The sequence below is a fragment of the Littorina saxatilis genome, unplaced genomic scaffold (assembly GCF_037325665.1).
Source record: "Littorina saxatilis isolate snail1 unplaced genomic scaffold, US_GU_Lsax_2.0 scaffold_96, whole genome shotgun sequence".
Lineage (NCBI taxonomy): Eukaryota > Metazoa > Mollusca > Gastropoda > Littorinimorpha > Littorinidae > Littorina > Littorina saxatilis.
In genome coordinates this window covers 64,477-85,472 of record NW_027126839.1, presented here as the reverse complement: position 1 = coordinate 85,472, position 20,996 = coordinate 64,477, and the positions used below count along the sequence as shown (strand labels likewise).

At 42.6% G+C, this 20,996-nt stretch overlaps 1 protein-coding gene across 1 annotated transcript in view; it reads left to right on the top strand.

The window, feature by feature from the left end:
- Positions 1-1,049: 1,049 nt before the first annotated feature.
- The window catches only part of LOC138955341 (uncharacterized), a 29,063-nt gene continuing 9,116 nt past the window's right edge, over positions 1,050-20,996 (top strand). The window contains exons 1-4 of the mRNA XM_070326952.1: positions 1,050-1,113; positions 7,932-8,288; positions 13,378-13,517; positions 19,378-19,570. Of these exons, the coding sequence (XP_070183053.1) occupies positions 1,050-1,113; positions 7,932-8,288; positions 13,378-13,517; positions 19,378-19,570 (754 nt within the window). The remainder of the gene's footprint in view (positions 1,114-7,931; positions 8,289-13,377; positions 13,518-19,377; positions 19,571-20,996) is intronic.

The following is a 20,996-nucleotide window of genomic DNA, read 5'->3' as shown; positions in this document are numbered from 1 at the left end:
TATGGCTCTACGTAGTCGGCTGGACGTTAAGCAACAAATAAACAAACAAACAAACAAATAGGGATACTTATGTGTGGCAATAAACAGTTTAAGTTGGTCGACAGCAACGCAAGTGGCAACGAGGAAGATGAAGACGAGGACGAGAAGAATGATTAAGACGACGACAAAATGCTTCGGTAATTGACTACTCGTGTCATGTAGGTTGAAGTCAACCCAATAGGGGCAACACGGAAGATAACTGAAGCTAGTAATATTAGGAGGAAGAGAAAATGCTGAAGCCTGAGAATAGGAAGTAGAATTAAAATAGGTCGTTTGCCCAATTGACATGTTGGAAATTAGTGTGTCAAGAGGGCAGGTACCCGATCAAGTTCAGTGTTCTTAACTTACCACATAAACAAACGCCCTTTCTTTTCTTCTTCTTCTTTCTTGTCGTTCGCTGTTAGATCGTCAGTCCGGACTGCAGGGCGAAACGTGCTGTCCTCTCGGCCTTTCAGTTCAATACTTGCACTTGAAGTCACGTTTTTACTCACCCTATTCAAAGTCGCATCAAAACATTCAGTCAACCTGACGGAACGGAATTTACAGAAAGGAACTGAATGCGCAGCATTTCACAAACACACACACACACACACACACACACACACACACACACACACACACACACACATATACACACACACACACATACACACACACACACACACACAACACACACAAACGAACCCACATATATACACACACACGCACGCACACACACACACACACACACACACACACACACACACACACACACACACACGCACGCACACAAACCACGACATTTGTCTGGATTCATGGTCTATCAGAAAAACTTCAGTCAAAACACGACGTAACGGAACAAGGTCAAGAAACCCAAGCTCCAAAAGAGAAGTGTCGCAAGCAGGAAGTATTTCCCAGCTAATACCTGTGCTAACTGGTGAAGCCGTGTAATATAACACACGGCTTGTATGTGTTACAACGGTTAACAAAAAAAGGCTTATTGTAGGCCTGCAATATTGAGGGCACGCAACATGTTTCTGACAGCCGTTTGGTTGCTTGTAGATCTTCAGACCTATTTGGTTCGAGATTGTGAAGGTGAGTTGGCTTCATTTTCTGAATTAATATCGTATCGGTATGTATGCTCTCTGCCTTTGTGTGTGACTATCTGCGTGTGTGTGTGGGGGGTGTGTGTGTGCGTGCGTGCCTGCATGCGTGCCTGCGTGCGTGTGTCTGTCTGTCTGTCTGTCTGTCCGACTGTCTGTCCGTCTGTCTGTCTATCTTTCCATTTCCCTGCCAGCTTATTTCCTCTCTCTCCAGCTCTAGTTGTTCATCTAAACATTTCAAGCATTTGGGTGCACGCAGGTAAGAAGTGTCTCAACGTTCGCAGAGTGCCCGCCTTTCAAATAAAAACACGTCTACGTGCTTGTTCGACTGCACCCAAATGCTATACGGACACGATTGAAGAAGGCTACTGGAGATAAAAGTCTAAAGTTTAAAGCGCTATAGAAATACAAACTGTGCCCAACGTTTCGCATTGTACCTTTGTCGTGACGTGAATATATATGCACATTTAATACCGCAGAGAGTTTGGTTGGAACAGGATAGCAAGTTCACGCATACTCACAGATAAAAGATTACTTATTGATTGTGTCAGGTGTTTTCATTGTTCTTTAAGAAACAATTTTCTTCAACAATGAATTAAGTAGAAGTGCAATGCTTTCGGTACAGTCGTCCACCACCTACGGCACTGCATACCCCCAGCGAAGGTCAAATCGGCCATCCCTCCCTCTGTCTTGAACACACACACACACACACATACACACACACACACACACACACACATGCGCACATACATACACACACATACACACACATCCACACCCACACACACACACAAACACACACACACACACACACACTTAGACACACACTTACACACACATACGCACTTTTCAGTGTAGCATGGTTAAACGAGTAAAACCCAACAACTCTCGGAAATCACGAATTCTGTGTGCATGTACTAGCAATCAGTATGAGCTGCTGTTAACCCGTGATTTGTACAAATGTAAAACATTTTACAAATCACGGGGCGCGCCCCGCGATTTGTAAAATGTTTAACAATGCGCCCAATATTTGTTTGTCATCTCCAAAGTCAAGGGATCTATTTGATTTTTTGATTTTGTTGTTGTTGACATTACTTTATTGTCCCATCGCTGGGAAATTCGGGTCGCTTCCTCCCAGTGGAAAGTTAGCAGCAACAGAGTAGCGCTACCCAATAGTCAACGGATCTATTAGATTTTTTTTTCATCACTTTATTGTCCCATCACTGGGAAATTCGGGTCGTTTCCTTCCAGTGGAAAGCTAGCAGCAACAAGTCGCGCTACTCCAAAGTCGAGGGATCTATTAGATTTTTTTTTTTAATTTCAGTACTTTATTATCCTATAGCTGGGAAATTCGGGTCGCTTCCTCCCAGTGGAAAGCCATCAGCAACAGAGTCGCGTATCCCAAAGTCAACGGATCTATTAGATTGTTTTAATATTTTGTTTTCATTACTTTATATTGTCCCATCGCTGCGAAATTCGGGTCGCTTTCTCCCAGTGGAAAGCTAGCAGGATCAGAATCGCGCTACCCCAAAGTAAAGGGATCTATTAGATTTTGTTCATCTGTTTTTCCATTACTTTATTGTCCCATCGCTGGGAAATTCGGGTTTGTTTTCTTTATGCTAAAAATCGTAATATTGTATCTATCGGGCCCAAATCACCCCCCGCCACCCAGGATAATAATGTTAACATATTAATAATAACAAAAGGCATGTATTACTTAGAGGAATGCAATTTGTTTACATTTTTACAAATCGCCGTTTTAGGTTCGACGTAATTTGTAAAATGTGTTTACATTTTTACAAATCACGGGTTAACAGCTGCTAAAACTACGGCACTAAGTGGTTAGTGGTTTCTTACCGTAACTTTAACATATTTACATGTGCGGGACCGCTGTACACAAAGAAGGCCAACTTACCGCTCACTGCATGTTAAACCCCACCTTCGAAGATGAACGGACATGATAGTGGTTTAATCACGACCACAGATATCTCGCCACGATGCTGCCACGCTGCTTGTACGATAATGGCGTTCCCGCTACGTTCTTAATAAGACTTTGCCACGCTTTCTGACCAGCTTTTGTGCAAGCGTGAGGAGAGCGTGCAGCTTCCCGACCCCACCCCGATCAAACCACGCTCACTGAGACCCTCCCACGTTTGGCCTACGATTGGCCACGCTATCGGACAATTTGACAACGTAGAAGAAGCGGCGTCTGTGTGTGTGACTGGGGTTTTACTTGCAGGACACCCGCTTGCAGTCAGAATTGCACACAGCCCTTTTAAAAAGGTCAAGGCGATCATGGTGGCTCAACCAGGAAGTGTTTTATCTATATATATATACACGACTTGTGCCTGTGTGTGTGTCTGTGTGTCTGTGTGTCTGTGTATCTGTGTATTTGTGTATTTGTGTATTCGCCATGCACGGCCAAAGTTCTCGATGGATCTGCTTCAAATTTGGTGGGCATATTCAGGTTGACCCGGTACAGGACACAACCTGGTCGATATTTCAACACGTGCTCTCAGCGCGCAGCGCTGAACCGATTTTGGTTCCACCTCAGCTACCCGGGCCCCCATACCGACACACCATAGCCGCTACACCACATCACAACGCCAAAGTTCTCGGTGGATCTTTTTCAAATTTGGACACCGTATTCAGCTACACCCCGGACACAATATCATCGATGAGATATTTCAACACGTGCTCTCAGCGCGCAGCGCTGAACTGATTTTGGTTTTTGTGTTCATTTCACCATTATAAGTAACTCTTCCTTATCTTCTCATCTTCTCCAGGTTTTCAGCGTTTACCTCCCTTCCTTCGTATGGTGCACTATAGTTTGAGGGAGGCATCTTCGGATATTCCCGTTCTGTTACTATTTTTAGAAGGTCACCGCAGTGTCCAGAACGTAAATTGGACCCGTAAATTATCCTCACTGTAAAAGTGCAAAGGTCGAATCAATTTATAGCCACGCGAAAAATACACTGTCATCTATCTCTCTATAGATATGGCTTCTCTGTGTTTGTGTTTGTGTGTGTGTGTGTGTGTGTGTGTGTGTGTGTGTGTGTGTGTGTGTGTGTGTGTGTGTGTGTGTGTTTTTATGTGAGCAACACCTGTGCATTGTTCAGTTCTGTTTGTGATGTGGTCTGGCGGCTTTTGTGTAATTTTATGTACTGGCCTTCCTTTCAGAAGCCATAACAGTTCAAAAGGGCTTAGAGATAAGCTCTAAATTGCTCAGTCCTGTTTGAGTGGAGTTCGCCTCCAAAGGTGATTAACACGGTTATATTCGTCGACAAGGATGGGACTCGATATGGTCAGGAATGGCATTATGGCCACTGAATCATTTTCGTGCTGTTCCCATTCCACGAATCTGGGAGGGACCTAAGCTTGGCGGGTCCATTGTTCGGACCCGGCGAAGCCGGCGTACGGCTCTAAATACTTCTTCCCGGCGAAGCCGGCTACCCGGCGAAGCGGGTATTCATTCTAGTTACCAATAACTGTGCACACTTGTGAAGCAGTAGTGTATGTGATTATGAGTATGTGTCACACACCAAGCAAATCAAAGTGGAGCAGGCCGACAAAAATGTGTACGCCTGAACTTTCGTAAGGACACAACATGTTCTTGCTCGTCGTCGTTTGGTTGCTTGCAGAACTTCACATAAACTTGGTTCCATACTGTGTCGGTAAGAGTTTCTTATCCTCTTTCTTACTAAACTAAATCAATTATCTACAAGCTGGTGGTTTTTTTTTGTTAAATGTACCTGGCTTGCGGATTTCCTGTAGTATGTCATTGCTACTGTTGCAGGTGTCGATCGCATTAGCGTTTAACAAAAAAAAAGTGAACTTTGCGTCAATTAAGAGGGTTATTATGCCAGAAAGCGCTGTATTTACCAGGTGGACTGCTTTGACATTTCAAGATATTATGCCTCCACACTAGACGTACTTCATGTGAAACTAACCTTATTAGCATTCCTCGTCTTAAAAGCCAACATAGTCATGTGTTTAGATAATTTAGTATGGGAGGTCACTGCGCCACTCTCCGCCGGTAGTAACTGCCACAGTAAGAGAGCAAATTCCCTTATACACGCACTCTATAAGCAAGTCAATTCATTATAGCAAAAAAAGGATTACATAACATCAATTTAATCATCACTCGCACGAAATTACAACAAAACGCACCTCTCTCTCTCTCTCTCTCTCTCTCTCTCTCTCTCTCTCTCTCTCTCTCTCTCTCTCTCTCTCTCTCTCTCTCTCTCTCTCTCTTTCTCTTTCTCTCTCTCTCTCTCTCTCTCTCTCTCTCTCTCTCTCTCTCTCTCTCTCTTTCTCAGGTATAAGTTACCTCTTAGTGCAGGCGAGTGTGTGTCAGTGGAGAGGGAGAGGGTGCGTGCGCGCTCGTACGCGCCGCGTGTGTGTGTGTGTGCGTGCGTTTTTGCAGGCGTGCATGTGTTTGTCAGTATATATGTGAGCGTGTGTGTGTGTGTGTGTGTGTGTGTGTGTGTGTGTATGTGTGAGTATGTGTGTGTGTGTGCGTGCGTGCGTGCGTGCGTGCGTGTGTGTGTGTGTGTGTGTGTGTGTTGGAGTCAAGTTATGGGAGAGAAAAATGGCCGATCTGTCCTTTTGTTGAGTATGCAGGCCATGACTGGTTGTTTTGATATATGTCCTCTCTTAACACTTTCTACCCCACCTATGTTGACCAAGTTTTCTTTAGCCGAGACCAGCTGTGCTGCTGCAGATCACTCTGAAAAGAAGTAAATGTGTAGTAACTGTGTATCAACACGCTGGAATGCAAGCGTTAGATCGACGTTAAATGAAGCGACTGAAGCTAACAGTCTGAGCGGATATATATATCCGTACCTGGTCAGATAGAGCCATATGAGTGGGTACTGATATATCCGTACCTTGGAGACAATGAGATCTGTATATCCCACTTATTGTCAGCACTTGTTCAAAATGTGTTCACATGATTAGAACATTTCCGCCAGTGGTTGTACTCAAAATACAATTTACGCAGTATTTGCATCAATCTTTTTTTTTGTACGAATGCAAAGTCATGAATTGTTTGGGATGTAAGTCACCAACCTTATGACGGTGTTTGTAACCAAAGAACAAGAAAGGTAAGTTGTTAGAACGTTTGTTATTGACAAAAAAATACAATAAAAATTTTTTTTTTAAATTGTCCCGTCCGAGGAGGGTCTGATTTCGCCTATGAAGGGACACTTTTTAAATCTAGTCAAGTTTTGACTAAATCTTTTAACATAGAGGGGGGGAATCGAGACGAGGGTATGTATGTATGTATGTATGTATGTATGTATGTATGTATGTGTGTGTGTGTGTGTGTGTGTGTGTGTGTGTGTGTGTGTCTGTGTGTGTGCGTGCGTGTGTGTGTGTGGGTGTGTGTGTGTGTGTGTTTGTGTGTGTGTGTGTGTATTTGTGTGTGTGCGTGCGTGTCTGTGTGTGTGTGTGTTTGTGTGTGTGTGTGTGTGTGTGTGTGTGTTTGTGTGTGTTTGTGTATATGTGTGTGTGTGTGTGTGTGTGTGTGTGTGTGTGTGTGTGTGTGTGTGTGTGTGTGTGTGTGTGTGTGTGTGTGTGTGTGTGTGTGTGTGTGAATGTGTGTGTGTGTAGAGCGATTCAGAGGAAACTGCCGGACCGATCTCCATGAAATGTCACATGAAAGCTCCTGGGTATGAATTCCCCAGATTGTTTTTCTCATGTTTTCGATAAATGACGTCATTTCCGGCTTTTTGTGAAAGTTGAGGCCGCACTGTCACGCCCTCATTTTTCAATCAAATTGATTAAAAATGTTGGTCAAACACGTTTTTGGCAAAGTCCGGATTGAATTTCAGCTTGGTAGCCTAAATAATAGTTGGTTAGTTCGTTCATTGAAGTTGTCATTTAAATCGAATGTTCACGTACAGATTTAAAAATAATTGCATCGTATTCCTCAATGTCTCTGATTTCAAAAACATATATATGTGTTATGTTTACTATACAAAAACATTTGCTCAGAATTACAGAAAATACGTTTTTAGTAAGAACTGCGTTCGCGTGCTACGCGGGGACGAGCGTGATCCGTCTCGGTTGTTTTCGTGTGGTTAGTCGAGAATATCCTAATATAGCCTCGGCGATGACCGTTACTTTGACAGCTTGTCTAAATGTGTTTATATCGATTCACGCGACTTGTTCTCTCTCTCTTTTGCTCTTCTAAGAGATTTTAACACAATTTCAAAAAGAGGTTTTTAAAAGTGATTCGGAATATTGTATAACATCTGTAAACACACCTGTAATCGTCCAGACATGTTATTCCAAGTACCTCGTATTTGTATGCATACGATCCAGAAAGATTCAAAGCAATTCACTGAGGCATTGCTGAAATACAGCGCTTTTTATCATGATACGTCTCAATTGACTCAAACACTTCATTTTTGAACACGATCGATACTTGCATCAGTAAGAATGGCATACCACAAGAAATACGCAAGATAGTGAAACATAACAACCTGTTCTGGATAGATACTGATGTTCTACTTTCTCCTCGTGTGTCACGTGACCTATGTAAGACAAATCTGCCATCTGAAAAAAATGCCAGACAGCCAAATTGACTGACTTTCATGGCATAAAAAGTGTGAATGAAATGAAACGGTAATGAATGTTTTAGTTATGATACAAAAATGGGTGCAATACGTTTTTGTTTACATAGTTAAGATGAACTGTACATATCGCTGTTTGATGTGTGTCCTATCAAGTGTTACGCGTGCAGTCATATCTGCAAACATATCGCGTGAAATGATAATGTACATGTCTTGCTGACATACCATTCAGGTGTTGAACTGTCCCCATGCCGAAACAACGTGACGGAGGTAACAGAGACAGCGACAACAAGCATCACGTGCAGCGGTCTGGCCAGAACACAGGGGGTCGCGTGGCAAGTGGATTATACTAGTGGCAACACCGACACCATTGGTGAATGTCAAAGTGTCACAGCATCAGCCACGTCATCGACATGTACAGCGGGAAGTCTGCCTGGACTGTTCACCGCCACCAGACCCACACCAACAACCAGCGTCATGACCATCAACCCGTCAGCCCTTAACAACGGTCCTGCTTACGTCTCTGGTCACACCTTGAGGTGTTCTCAGCCCCCAACCGCATCCACTGTGTGCAGGATGGACTACGTTTGTATGTTGTTGTTGATAGTTGTGTTAACGCTCGTGCTGTTAATGGTGGTGTTGGTGGTGGTCGTCGTCATAGTTGTCGACGTTCTCTCGGTAATCGTTTTGCTTGTTCTTCTTCAGGTTAGTGAGAGCACACAAACACACACAGACACAAATATACCCAACCCCCCCCCCCCCCCCACACACACACACACACACACACACAATGTAGAGCGATTCAGACTAAACTACGGGACCGATCTTTATGAAATTTGACACGATAGTTCCTGGGAATGATATCCCCGGACGTTTTTTTCTTTTTTTCGATAAACACCTTTGATGACGTCAGATCCGGCATTTTGTAAAAGTTGAGGCGACATTGTCACACCCTCATTTTTCAATCAAATTGATTGAAATTTTGGCCAAGCAATCTTCGACGAAGGCTGGACTTCGGTATTGCATTCCCGCTTGGTGGCTTAAAAACTAATGAATGAGTTTGGTCATTAAAAATCGGAAACTTGTAATTAAAATTATTTTTTTATTAAACGATCCAAAAATAATTTAATCTTATTTTTAGTCATTGTCTGATTCTAAAAACATATACATATGTTATATTTGGATTACAAACAAGCTCTGAAAATCAAAAATATAAAAATTATGATCAAAATTAATTTTCCGAAATCGATTTAAAAACAATTTTATCTTATTTCTTGTCGGTCCCTGATTCCAAAAACATATAGATATGATATGTTTGGATTAAAAACAAACTCAGTAAGCTAAAAAGAATAGACATACAGAAAAGCGTGTTATCCTGCTCAGCGCGACCACTACCGCACTATTCTGCATGGCTTGTCGATTTCACTGCCTTTGCCACGAGCGGTGGACTGACGAAACTACGAGTATGTGGTCTTGGTGAAAAAAGCAGTGCGTTCAGTTTCATTCTGTGAGTTCGACATCTTGACTAAATGTTGTTATTCCACCTTACGCGACTTGTTACATTTAGTCAAGTTTTGACTAAATGTTTTAACATAGAGGGGGAATCGAGACGAGGGTCGTGGTGTATGTGTGTCTCTGTGTGTGTGTGTCTGTCTGTCTGTGTGTGTGTGTGTGTGTGTGTGTGTGTGTGTGTGTGTCAGTGTGTGTGTGTGTGTGTGTGTCTGTGTGTCTGTGGACGGTGTGTGTGTGTGTAGAGCGATTCACTGGCTAAACTACTGGACCGATCTTTATAAAATTTTAACGTGAGAATTCCTTGGCATAATATCCCCAGATATTTTTTAATTTGTGTTTATTAATGTCTATGATGACGTCATATCCGGCTTTTTGTAAAAGTTGAGGCGGCACTGTCACACACTCAATTTTCAATAAAATTGATTGAAATTTTGGCCAAGCAATCTTCGACAAAGGCCGGACTTTGGTACTGCATTTCAGCTTTGAGGCTTAAAAATTAATGAATGACTTTGGTCATTAAAATTCTGAAAATTACGTTCATCTTATTCTTCATCATTTTCTGATTCCAAAAACATATAAACATGTTATATTCGGATTAAAAACAAGCTCTGAAAATTAAAAATATAAATATTATGATTTAAATTAAATTTCCGAAATCGATTTAAAAACAATTTCATTTCATTCTGTGAGTTCCACAGCTTGACTAAATGTAGTAATTTCGCCTTACGTGACTTGTTTAGGGTTATCATTACCTAAAAAGGCTGCACTTTAGCACTTTAGTATGTTGGTAAAATATTCTGAAAATGTCAAAGCAATTCACCAAGTCAGCGTTTTTTGTTGTTGTCATGATACCCCTAACAAATGTCGCAAGAAATCCTGTTCTTGACCACTCTTGCGATCGACACCTGCAGCTGTAGGAATAGCATGGCACACGAAATACGCAAGGTAGCTAAACAAAGCAATCTGTTCAGGGTAGATAGTGTTTTGGCCAAGTATACAGACCGCACACAGAGTCACGAAGGCAGGTTAATGCCGGTGTAACACGAAATTTTTACTCCACGAAAAATTTACTCCGGAGTAAATATTTCGTACGAAATTCTTACTCCGAGTACACTTTTCGTACGAGAAAAGAACTCCCCAAGGCACAACAAAATTACTCCCTCCACAAAATTTTTACTCCCCATTTTTTTTACTTCCAGTAAAAATCTAGTACGCAAAAATGGGATGCGGGCGAAGGGATAATGCCAATAAGTGATCTCGCGCACACGAACGTCGCGCTACCCTCCTTCCACCACCAAGACTAGCAGGGGACAAAGGAGTAAAAATTTCGTACACCTGGCATGGGAAGTTAAATTGCTCGTGTTGAGGTGAAGTAATATATTCGTTATTTATTCGTCAGGGGAGTAACATTTTTGTACGAAATGTTTACTCGGAACTCACCTGTCTTGGGGAGTAATTTTCTCGTGCAATGGGGGAGTACTTTTTTCGTAAAGGGAGTAAGTTTTTCGTACGAAATGTTTACTTCGGAGTAAAAAATCTCGTGGGAGTAATTTTCTCGTGTTACAGGGTCAGAAGAATGAAAGCAGTTTGCCTCACTTTGACATATTGCATCAGTAAAAGGGGCTCATACTCTTCCACGCCCTTTCGCTGCCAATCAAAACTTCCTGACTGCCAGGGAATATTGGAGTTCGGGGTGTAATAATTCACAAAAAATTCTAGCTCCAAACTGGCAGTAGGTAGGAAAGTAAAACCTGTTGTTTTTAAAGGAAATTCAACCAAGAATCTGTTTTTAGTATCTAATCATGGAAATAATGCACAAGTGCAGGACGGGTATACCCGTCCTAAGGCAGTCAAGGGGTTAAAACCCGGACAGAGTGACTTTCTGAATTTAAAAAGAATAAAACGTATCTTCGCTCGAATACTGCGTACTGTCGTCAAGGGAAACTCCGTGAGAAGAGGCGAAGACACTTCGAGCGTTTCCATTGGGTTTGCTTTTAATTATATACAGGCTACAGACCTCCGGGGAGCTGGCAAGAAACATCTGAAAATAAACCCTCGGAAAATTATGCAAGCTATCCAGAACAAAGTGTGTAACCTTATTCCTTGGTCTAACGTTTTAAAAATTAAAAATACAATTGTAAAACAATTAAACACAAACTTGCCTGTTCTGTGTTTGTTTTCCTCTTGTCGGGACCTTCCGCATAACAGTATTCATACACAAAAGTAGTTCTCTTCCCTGCATTAAATACTGGATTTGAACAAAAACAAATAAACAAAACAGAAAGACTACATTTTTCAATCACGAAATTGTCCTCATTCTAAAAGCTAAGTTAGACAAATATTTTGCTGCTGGAGTTGATTCACGAATATTGTGGAACCTTAAATGCACACTCAGCTTCCCGTAAACCATATCTTTCTGGTCACAGACACTGTCAGTACACTCACCGCTTGAGAACATCCTAGGTGCTCTCCGTAAAGAGCGAGCATTTTTCAAATAATGTTTTTTTGCGTGGCTAGCCGGATTTACAATGAGACAAATCGGACGCCTCGTTTTGGCGCTAGACCTCATTTTTAAAATCTAAATAATAAATTGACAGCTTGTAACACAAACATTCTTAAAAAATAAAATAATATTGTTTTCATCAAGACAAGATCAGTAAAATTCGAAGTTTTTAAAAGTTTGAAAAAAGGGAGCCCAGAAGCAGCTGTCACACAAGGCCATGTATCCCAAACTGACGAATGTTCTGCATAGCGCTTGCTACTTTGAAGCCAACCACCGTCAATCAGTTTGTGTGACTCGCAGCCGTTTGTTGCGTTTTAGATTCAGAGGTACACAATAACGTGCTACTGCAGATACAGCCAGTCGCATTGAAATCACAAACTGACGACGAAATTGTAAAAAAAAAAAGGAAATTGGATCAAACGGGTACACAATGGCTCAGGAGTAAGATAAACCACGAAAACTGGAGTGTGGATTACGCGAGCTAAATAGCCATTTAAACGAACTGTGTCATGGAATTTTAGTAAATGCTATTGCAAGTGTAATTCCATTAGGTTATAACTGATTTTTTTATGAGAAGATTTAAATCGTTCTGTAAACCGTTTGAGACAGACTGGGGCTTTAAAAGGTGACCTTTGACCTCACTGTCGCTTTCAGATCGAATATTAGCGGCTAAATGTAATTGCAGTGCTTCAACGGCACATTTTGAAAGTGAACAAAGTGAAGACTTGCGCGAAACCTGTCAGCAGTGCTTGACCTAAAGAGATTGTATCTGAATTACTTGAAATGAGCTGAACGCATGACAAGAGCTTTGGCAATCAGAGTTTTATCCCCTTGATTTGTTTTCATTTTTCTCCAAAATATTCTGTTTTTGATTTGATTTTGTAATTTGTCTTGTAAAAGATCATGTGAAATTGTGGTCTTAGTTGAGCGAGTGTACATTTATCGTTTGAATAGCATTTCATCACTTAAGGGTAGAAAATAATGCAGGTGTTTCTTATCAATAGGTTTTAGAAAGCCGACGAATAGTGTTTGCAGATGAATCCAAATTAATTTTACAACCGTTCTTGGCAAACGACAAAAACGAGGCTCGGTAACCATGGAATACGCTTTGGTAACTATGAAATACACAGCGTATTCACCTACTCAGGATAACAGAGACAAAGAAGCAGGTCATGGCTAACTACTTGGAATTTTCTTCCCGCACTCACGGTGTGTGTGTGTGTGTGTGTGTGTGTGTGTGTGTGTGTGTGTAAGTGCGTGGTATGTACGTGTGTGTGTGTGTGTGTGTGTGTGTGGGTGGGTGGGTGTGTGTGTGTTTGCGAGTGTGTGTGTGTGTATGTGTGTGAGTGTGTGTGTGTGTGTGTGTGTGTGTGTGTGTGTGTGTGTGTGTGTGTGTGTGTGTGTGTTAACCAGCTCGTTAATTATCATTGAAAATATGAATGACAAGTCATGAAACAAATGAGTGTTGTTTGTGTTTGGTCTAAGAGCTAATGTTAACACTCTTCATGTTGTTGCAGAGATACCCTTAACTTTAATTAAATCGTGTACTATGTCGTGTTGACGATTAGTTATGTAGCAACACTTTTACCACAACCAAGCTGTTGAGTTTCAGTAAATACTATAGTAGAGTTGACTAGGAATTAAACTAGCATTGTACACGCAGATCCCTCGGACACAGTATCCTGCAGCGCTCAGTTCCTGAACCCCAGGGACGCGGCCTGGTCAGTGTCCGGTCGTTGTGACGTCACCAAGGTCTATTCCTACCTGGGCAGGTACACCTGTCAGTGGTATCAGCAACGTGGGGTGAGTAGAGTTGTCATGATGGTAAATGATCTGTTTGGATACCCCACCAGCTTGTTACATGCGTTTTTGCAACTGTCACTCTACTCACTCTACTCACGCGCCACTTTCTAATCATTAAAAGTAATACCACCACGACATTTATTGGCCATTGTCGGATGTTGCGCCAAATCAAGCACATCTAGCGTGATATGATATACTTAACAGTGTTTGTGCGTTTGCTATTCGGTGCTGGTGGCTATAGGCAAATGAAAGCCGATGTATTCATGAATTTAAATCTCTTCTGTCGCAATCGTGATCTAAATTCATGCTTTATGGGGCTGAAACGGGTTTTACTACGTTAACCAATAGATTACTCATTGGATACAACAAACACATACAGTCTCCGAAAAAAAAACCGAAAATGCGCAGCATTTTATGTCCTATTACTTGAATGTTCAAAAACAAACTCTAAGGCATGTATATGGCCTAGTGTGTTGTATCATGTTTTAACTCACTAACCACACTCTTTAGCCCTTTGTGCAACTTCACTTTTTTTCCAGCCAAAGTGTGTACGATTCACCACTAAGCGGGACAAAAAGAAAGACGAAAAATAAAACAAATGTAGTGCGTGGATAAATAAAAGATTGAAGAAGAACAGAATAGCATTTTGAATAACTCAGCCGTCAAACAATTATTTTAAGGTATATCGTGTTTGCTGTGACATATTTGCCACCGACAGCTCCAGGTATTTCGCTTACGGGGTACTTGAAACTCATTTATGGCATTGATTTTCTGTTTAAACGTGTTGTAAGTCGTTACAAAGTATTCCGTGTCTATGGTGTTTAAGAGTTTGTAACACAAATCTGGTAGCATTTAATAAACCTATCGACATTCTATCACAACGTCTGCTACGTTTCACCATTTTAGCACGAACAGGGTCAAAAACATTGATGAAAACAGCAGCTGATAATGCTACGTTTACACTATGTTCCCGGCGGCCACGGCAGCCCCGTTTCAGGCCACCGTGGACAAAACGGGATGCACGTGAGACAACGTGGGGGAACGGAATGGGCAAACGTGACAGGCCGTGGATGCCGTGCCAGATTTTTAAACTGTCAAAACATTAGCCACGGCAGTCACGGTGCGGATTAGAAACCTAGTAGGCCGTAGCGAAACGGAGTAAACGCAACAAAGCGTGACAGTACGCAATAGGCCTTAACAAAACTTGGAGGCAGTCCGTAGTGGGACGGGAAGCACGTGTATTCCCCGGCATATCACGGTCCCTTAACGTTTTGTTGCGTTCTGCCGCGTTTAGTGTGCGTTTTGCCACGTTTTGTCACGGTTCTCACGGCAAGCTAGGGTGTCTGGTAGCTGTTTCGTCGCGTTCAATCACGGCGCGTCTCGGCGTGTGACGGTTTGCGGGCCCGGCGTGCTAACGGCGCGTTGCGTTCTACTACGGTCTGACACGGCGCGCGCGGTCTGGGAGGGAGTATATAATAAGCCGGGCTACAGTGATACAGTACAGGATACAATGATTGCTATTGCTTGGGAGGCCTTCTTTTTTTGCCGTGGTCACAAACGTGCTCCAAAGCTTCCCGGCGTCCACGTTCCATCCGTAGAAAGCCTTGACAGAACGTGAAAAAAACGTGTCAGACCCCATCAGAACGTGACGGGCGGTAGGGAACGTACTGGCATCCGTGGTAGACCGCTGGCCAAACCGCAGTGCGCCTTGAAGCTTCCGGGACTAGCGGCCCCTTTTCCCCCACGGCCCGTCACGGATACCGTGATAGACCGTGAGAAAACTTGACAGGACCTAACAAAACTTGAATATATTTACAGAGAAAACAAAATGGCCAAAATCCCACGACGCACTACGTTTCGGGCAAACGGGGCTGCCGTGGCCGCCGGGAACATAGTGTAAACGTACAACGATTATTGTGTGTTTGATACAGGGCATGTCCAAAAAATTAGCTCTCTCAACGCTTGAAATTAAAACACAAATTTCTTTATTTCGGTACGCTGGCTTTGTTGTAGAATGTTCATATGTTCATAATCAATATTTTATTTTCCTCACTGAGTTATGTCCCTTGTTTAGCAGTCATATTGTTTAAGAGGATTTCACTGTGCATGAAGTGACGTTTTTGGTCACTTTTTTTATATTCGGGTTCAGTACAATCCAATTTTTTTTGTAATTTCAGTAATCATCATATCACATGAGACTGACATTGATGTATACTGTGATATAAGTCGGCAGTTGTTGAAACTCTTTGTAGCCAAAATATTAAAGAATGCAACTCACCCCCCTAAATGGCCTCGTCCGTGACATTTTGGATACAAAAATTCATGTACTGATTGCATTTCGTTTTATACAGAAATTTTACTTGAGATTATCTTCAAGCTTTTCGAAAGGCACTATTTGTCGCTTTTATTTAATTTGCCAGACATACAGTTGCTGACTTAATTGTGTCACGGACGAGGCACTTTTTGATGTGTTATAGCGGTATTTGCCTTCCTTTTGTCTCCCTGTCTTTGCGCGTGCTTCATCAGAAATCAGTCAGCTGATTAATTTAGACCTATTCTTAGACTGAGACATGTCATGACATGCTGATGACGTCATCGATGACGAAAAAAAATATATGCGTTAGTCTAGACAATAATATGTGCCTGGTGGAATGTTGTTTTTTTTATCAATAATTGTGGGGAATGCAGATTACTAAAAATGTGAAGCAACCCAAACACATTATGTGGTTGTCAAGGGTGATACCAACATCATTTTGATGTAACCGCCATTCTTTCGTTAGCGGCCATCCATGATAGACTGCAAAATGCGGCCAAAACAAACTTCGGCCGATCGTACATGCCGTTACAGACAAAGAATGTCAGAAACGAAAAAAACAACAGGCGAGAGAGGACAGTAATCAACAACACAAAGAACAACGAGCAAAGATGATTGCAGAGAAAAGAAAAACATACAATGCCAATGGCGCACTAAGGAAGTATTGTTCACGCATGAAAGCCAAAGCGATGCGCGTTCTTCCCGTGCCAATTTCGCCGAACAAAGCTTTCAAGTCAAAACAGTCGTTTGCAAAGGCGTTGAAGAGGGTGAAAAGATCATTGCCCATCAGCCCCCGTAAGAAGACTGCTGTTGTGAGGTCACTTGCAAAGGAGTTTCAGGCGCACACAGTGAGTGAAAAACGAAAAACGCCGTTCACCAACGACCAGAAGATTGCTATTGACTTTTATTGCAGTGACACAGTGTCGTGGCAGTTACCTGGCCGCAAAGATTGTGTGACTGTGGTAGAAAACGGAACAAAGAAAAAGATGCAGAAGAAAATCATGCTTTGCAACATTGCTGAAGCGCACCAGCAATTCAAGAAGGATCATCCTGAAATTAAAATGGGCAAATCTACCTTCGCAAAACTCCGCCCGTCTCACATTCTACCCGTAAGCGACAAAGATCACAATGTTTGTTGCTGCAAATATCACGAGAATTTTGCAATGTTGTGTGATGGACTCAAACAAGTCATTCCAGATATTCCAGACTACAAAGGCCTTGTACGAATGACTGTGTGCGACCCAGATAGTGTACCATGCAATCTTGGCAAGTGTGATACGTGTTGTGACATAGGACAAAATTTGACATCACAATTGTTTCTGAACTCAGAAGGAACTGTCACCTGCTTCCAATGGAATGAGAAAACAAAACAAAAAAAACAAGTGGAAATGACAGTGGAGCAAGCAAAACAAGAGTTCACCAAGCAGCTGCTGGCTTTCCGAACTCACAGTTTCATCGCCAAGACGCAACTGATGCAAAAGAAAGAACTGAGGCAGAAACTTGAAGCAGGTGAAATTATCTTGCACGAGGATTTCTCAGAAAACTTTCAACTTAAGCAACAAAACGAGATCATGTCGGCCCACTGGGACCCAAATGCAACCACTGTGTTTACCGCTGTCATTACATCTACGGAAGGCAGCCATTCATATGCTGTGATCAGTGATGAGCTTCACCATGACAAATTCACGGTGGCTGCTTTTAACAGAGCAATTCTCCATGATGTTGTCACATCGGGCACGAACATACGGAAGGTACACTTCTTTTCTGATGGCGCTGGAGGTCAATTTAAGAACTGTTATACATTGTCCACAATGACCAACCCAAAAGTCTTGCACGATGATTTGCAATCGGCCGATTGGAGTTTCTTCGCAACATCCCACGGAAAGGGACCCGTGGACGGGGTTGGCGGCACAGTCAAGCGTGCAGAATGGCGCAGAGTTCTGCAGAATCGGGTTGTTGTCAATACGCCACAAGACTTTGCATGCGTTGCAAAAGATGCCTGTCCCAAGGTCAACGTCCTGTACGTTGATTCAGCTGCTGTTGCCTCCGTCAGAAACGAACTGTCTTCAGGCCTGTGGGGTGATCAGGCACCACGAACCATTCAGAACACCCGGTCCTTCCATTTTTTCAAGGCGATATCCCCAACACACATGGAAGCATCGCCCATTAGCCCCTTTCTGCCGATGTATGCTGTGGAGCCGAAGGTGGTTTCTTCTCTTAAACCTACCAGAGCCAACACTTGTTCACGACATCATCAGAGATCTGCAGCAGAAACCGCTGTTCAACCATGTACTGACGACGACCACCGACATCGCGACATAGGTGACGACGTCAACGAAGGAGCCGCTGCTCGGCCAGGAACAGATGTTGCTGCAAACCGACATCGCGACATAGGTGACAACGTCAACGAAGGAGCCGCTGCTCGGCCACGAACTGATGTTGCTGCAAACCGACATCGCGACATAGGTGACAACGTCAACGAAGGAACCGCTGCTCGGCCAGGAACAGATGTTGCTGCAAACCGACATCGCGACATAGGTGACAACGTCAACGAAGGAACCGCTGCTCGGCCACGAACAGATGTTGCTGCAAACCGACATCGCGACATAGGTGACAACGTCAACGAAAGAACCGCTGCTCGGCCACGAACTGATGAAGGACACGGACAAGGCGACATGGGTGACAATATCGGTGATGAATCTTGTTCGATGGACGACTTATCACGTGTACTTTCAGAAAGCCTGGACACTGCAAGCAGGCATCGACAGAACATTGCACAAACAATGGAAGAGTTCACATCAAAACTAACTGAACAAGGGTTCACAATCAGAGAAAATGTCCCGAGCGACGGAAATTGTTTCTTTTGGAGCATAAAAAGCCAGCTGGAGATGACAAAACAAACTGTACATGAGCCACAAGAGCTTCGAGGCATGCTCTGCGCCTATTTAAAAAAGTTGTCAAGGCAGGAGAAAGGTGATCTGCAGAAATTTCTCCCGAATGTACACTTTGACAAGTACGTCACTGGTCTTCAGATAAACGGGACATACGCGGACAATGTTGCAGTGAAATACACAAGTAAAATGCTTTCGGGGCAGCCAATAACGGTGGTCCAGGCGACAGGTAAAACTGTAACATTCGGGAAAGCAACCAAACCAATGATGTACGTCGGGTACATTCACCAGCTAAAACATTATGTGTCCATTCAACCTGCAAGACGCCGAAACAGCCTTGACAGAACGTGAAAAAAACGTGTCAGACCCCATCAGAACGTGACGGGCGGTAGGGAACGTACTGGCATCCGTGGTAGACCGCTGGCCAAACCGCAATGCGCCTTGAAGCTTCCGGGACTCAGCCCCTTTCCCCCCAACGGCCCGTCAAGGATACTGTGATAGACCGTGAGAAAACTTGACGTGACCTAACAAAACTTGAATACAGAGAAAGAAATGGCCAAAATCCCACGGCGCACCACGATTCGGGCAAACGGGGCTGCCGGGGCCGCCGGGAACATAGTGTAAACGTACAACGATTATTGTGTGTTTGATACAGTCTTCGTCAGAGACCCCGCTGGGCCAGGGAGTGTCCATAAAGAACAGCTCTGTGGAGGAGGGCAAGTACATCAACGGTGATTGTAACGTCACTACATCCTTTCCTGTTGGCGATGGGCAGTACAGTTACCGGGTGGTCATCACTCCAGGTGGTCTCAGTCACACCGCCAAGTTCACCGGTACCAGTCTCATACGTAAGTAAGAAGTCAGACTTCAACAGAATGTCAACAATGTTGGTTTCATCCATGAAATAGCTTAAAGTCTGATTTATTCAGACAAATTTGTAACAGACTTGTATTCTATTGTTTTTAACAAAAATACAAGAGTAGTTTAAAATTACATAAACTTGTTGATTGGACAATTTGGTTTGTCACCGCCCTAGTAACATTTTATTTTAGTTTAATGCAAGATCTGTCGTTCAGATTCTTATCATGAATGTGTGACCCCAGAATGCCACAGGGTGTAAAAGTTCAATTTGATTGAAGATGTTGATAACGTAAGGTTGTTATTCATGTGTATTAGTAAACACCATACTGCGAGAGCTAACATGGTAAAGGTGGGGCTCTTTCTCTTCGATTTTTGAAAAATACAGATAAACATAGGTAACTAGTCCAGTGAAATTGTGGAAAATAGCAGTGTGCTTAGTGTCAAGAAAGCGCATGCTTAACTACAGAGCTTGTCAAAATAACGCTGATAGATACAGTATGCCCGTACCCAACATGACACAACATAAGTTTTTTGTTTAGTGCAAGAACAGGTAATGCGATTGATTGATTTCTTTTTTTAAATGTCGGTTGGTTTGCTCCGTCATTTGTTATTGTGTGCAACACACACATGTAAATGACTTATATTAAAGCTCTGTCGGATGGATGCAACAATAGGGGGTAAATGTGTGCTCATAAGTCGAATTTACTCATTGGCGTCAATGCAATTTTCACAGAAAAATACTGTTGCATACAATAACTTGTATTTACTCTTTGAAAGCTTGCCGGGATAAATTATTCATGTAGTATAACTGATGCAGTTAACTAGTAAATTGCAATCGCCAATTTAAGTTTACTCGTGAGAAAAAAATATGTTAAAAGCTCGATCCATACGAAAAGGAAATCGCTTCGATAAAACACTGACATACTGAAAGTATATATGCGTGAACAAAAAATATCAACATCCATTACCTGCCTGTAGTTGATTTAACTTTCAACAGAACACACAAAGAGATGTTATCATTGATCGTGTAACTTGCTGTGGATCAGTCCAAACTTTGATATGAAACACGAGCATCCTTCCACTTGGACTGTCATACATCAAGAAACAGACTCACTGCTTTATGTGCTAACTGGGAGGGGTCCCCTGACATTTTGCACTGGGAGCTTCTCTCTGGGTCTCAAACGTCAACTACCCGAACAAGAGTTAATTGATTTTCTCTCGCTTAGACTCACTTGAATATTTGGAAACCATAGATAAATGTTAAGTTTGTAATTATCCTGTGGCTTTCGTTTTGCGCCAATGTTTTTGATACTGGTACTTCCGTATCCATAGGAATCTATGTTCTGTTAAATATATACTTCCTGTGTATCACTTGATAATTCCTCAAAAAATGAATAATTAGTTTTAAGTTAA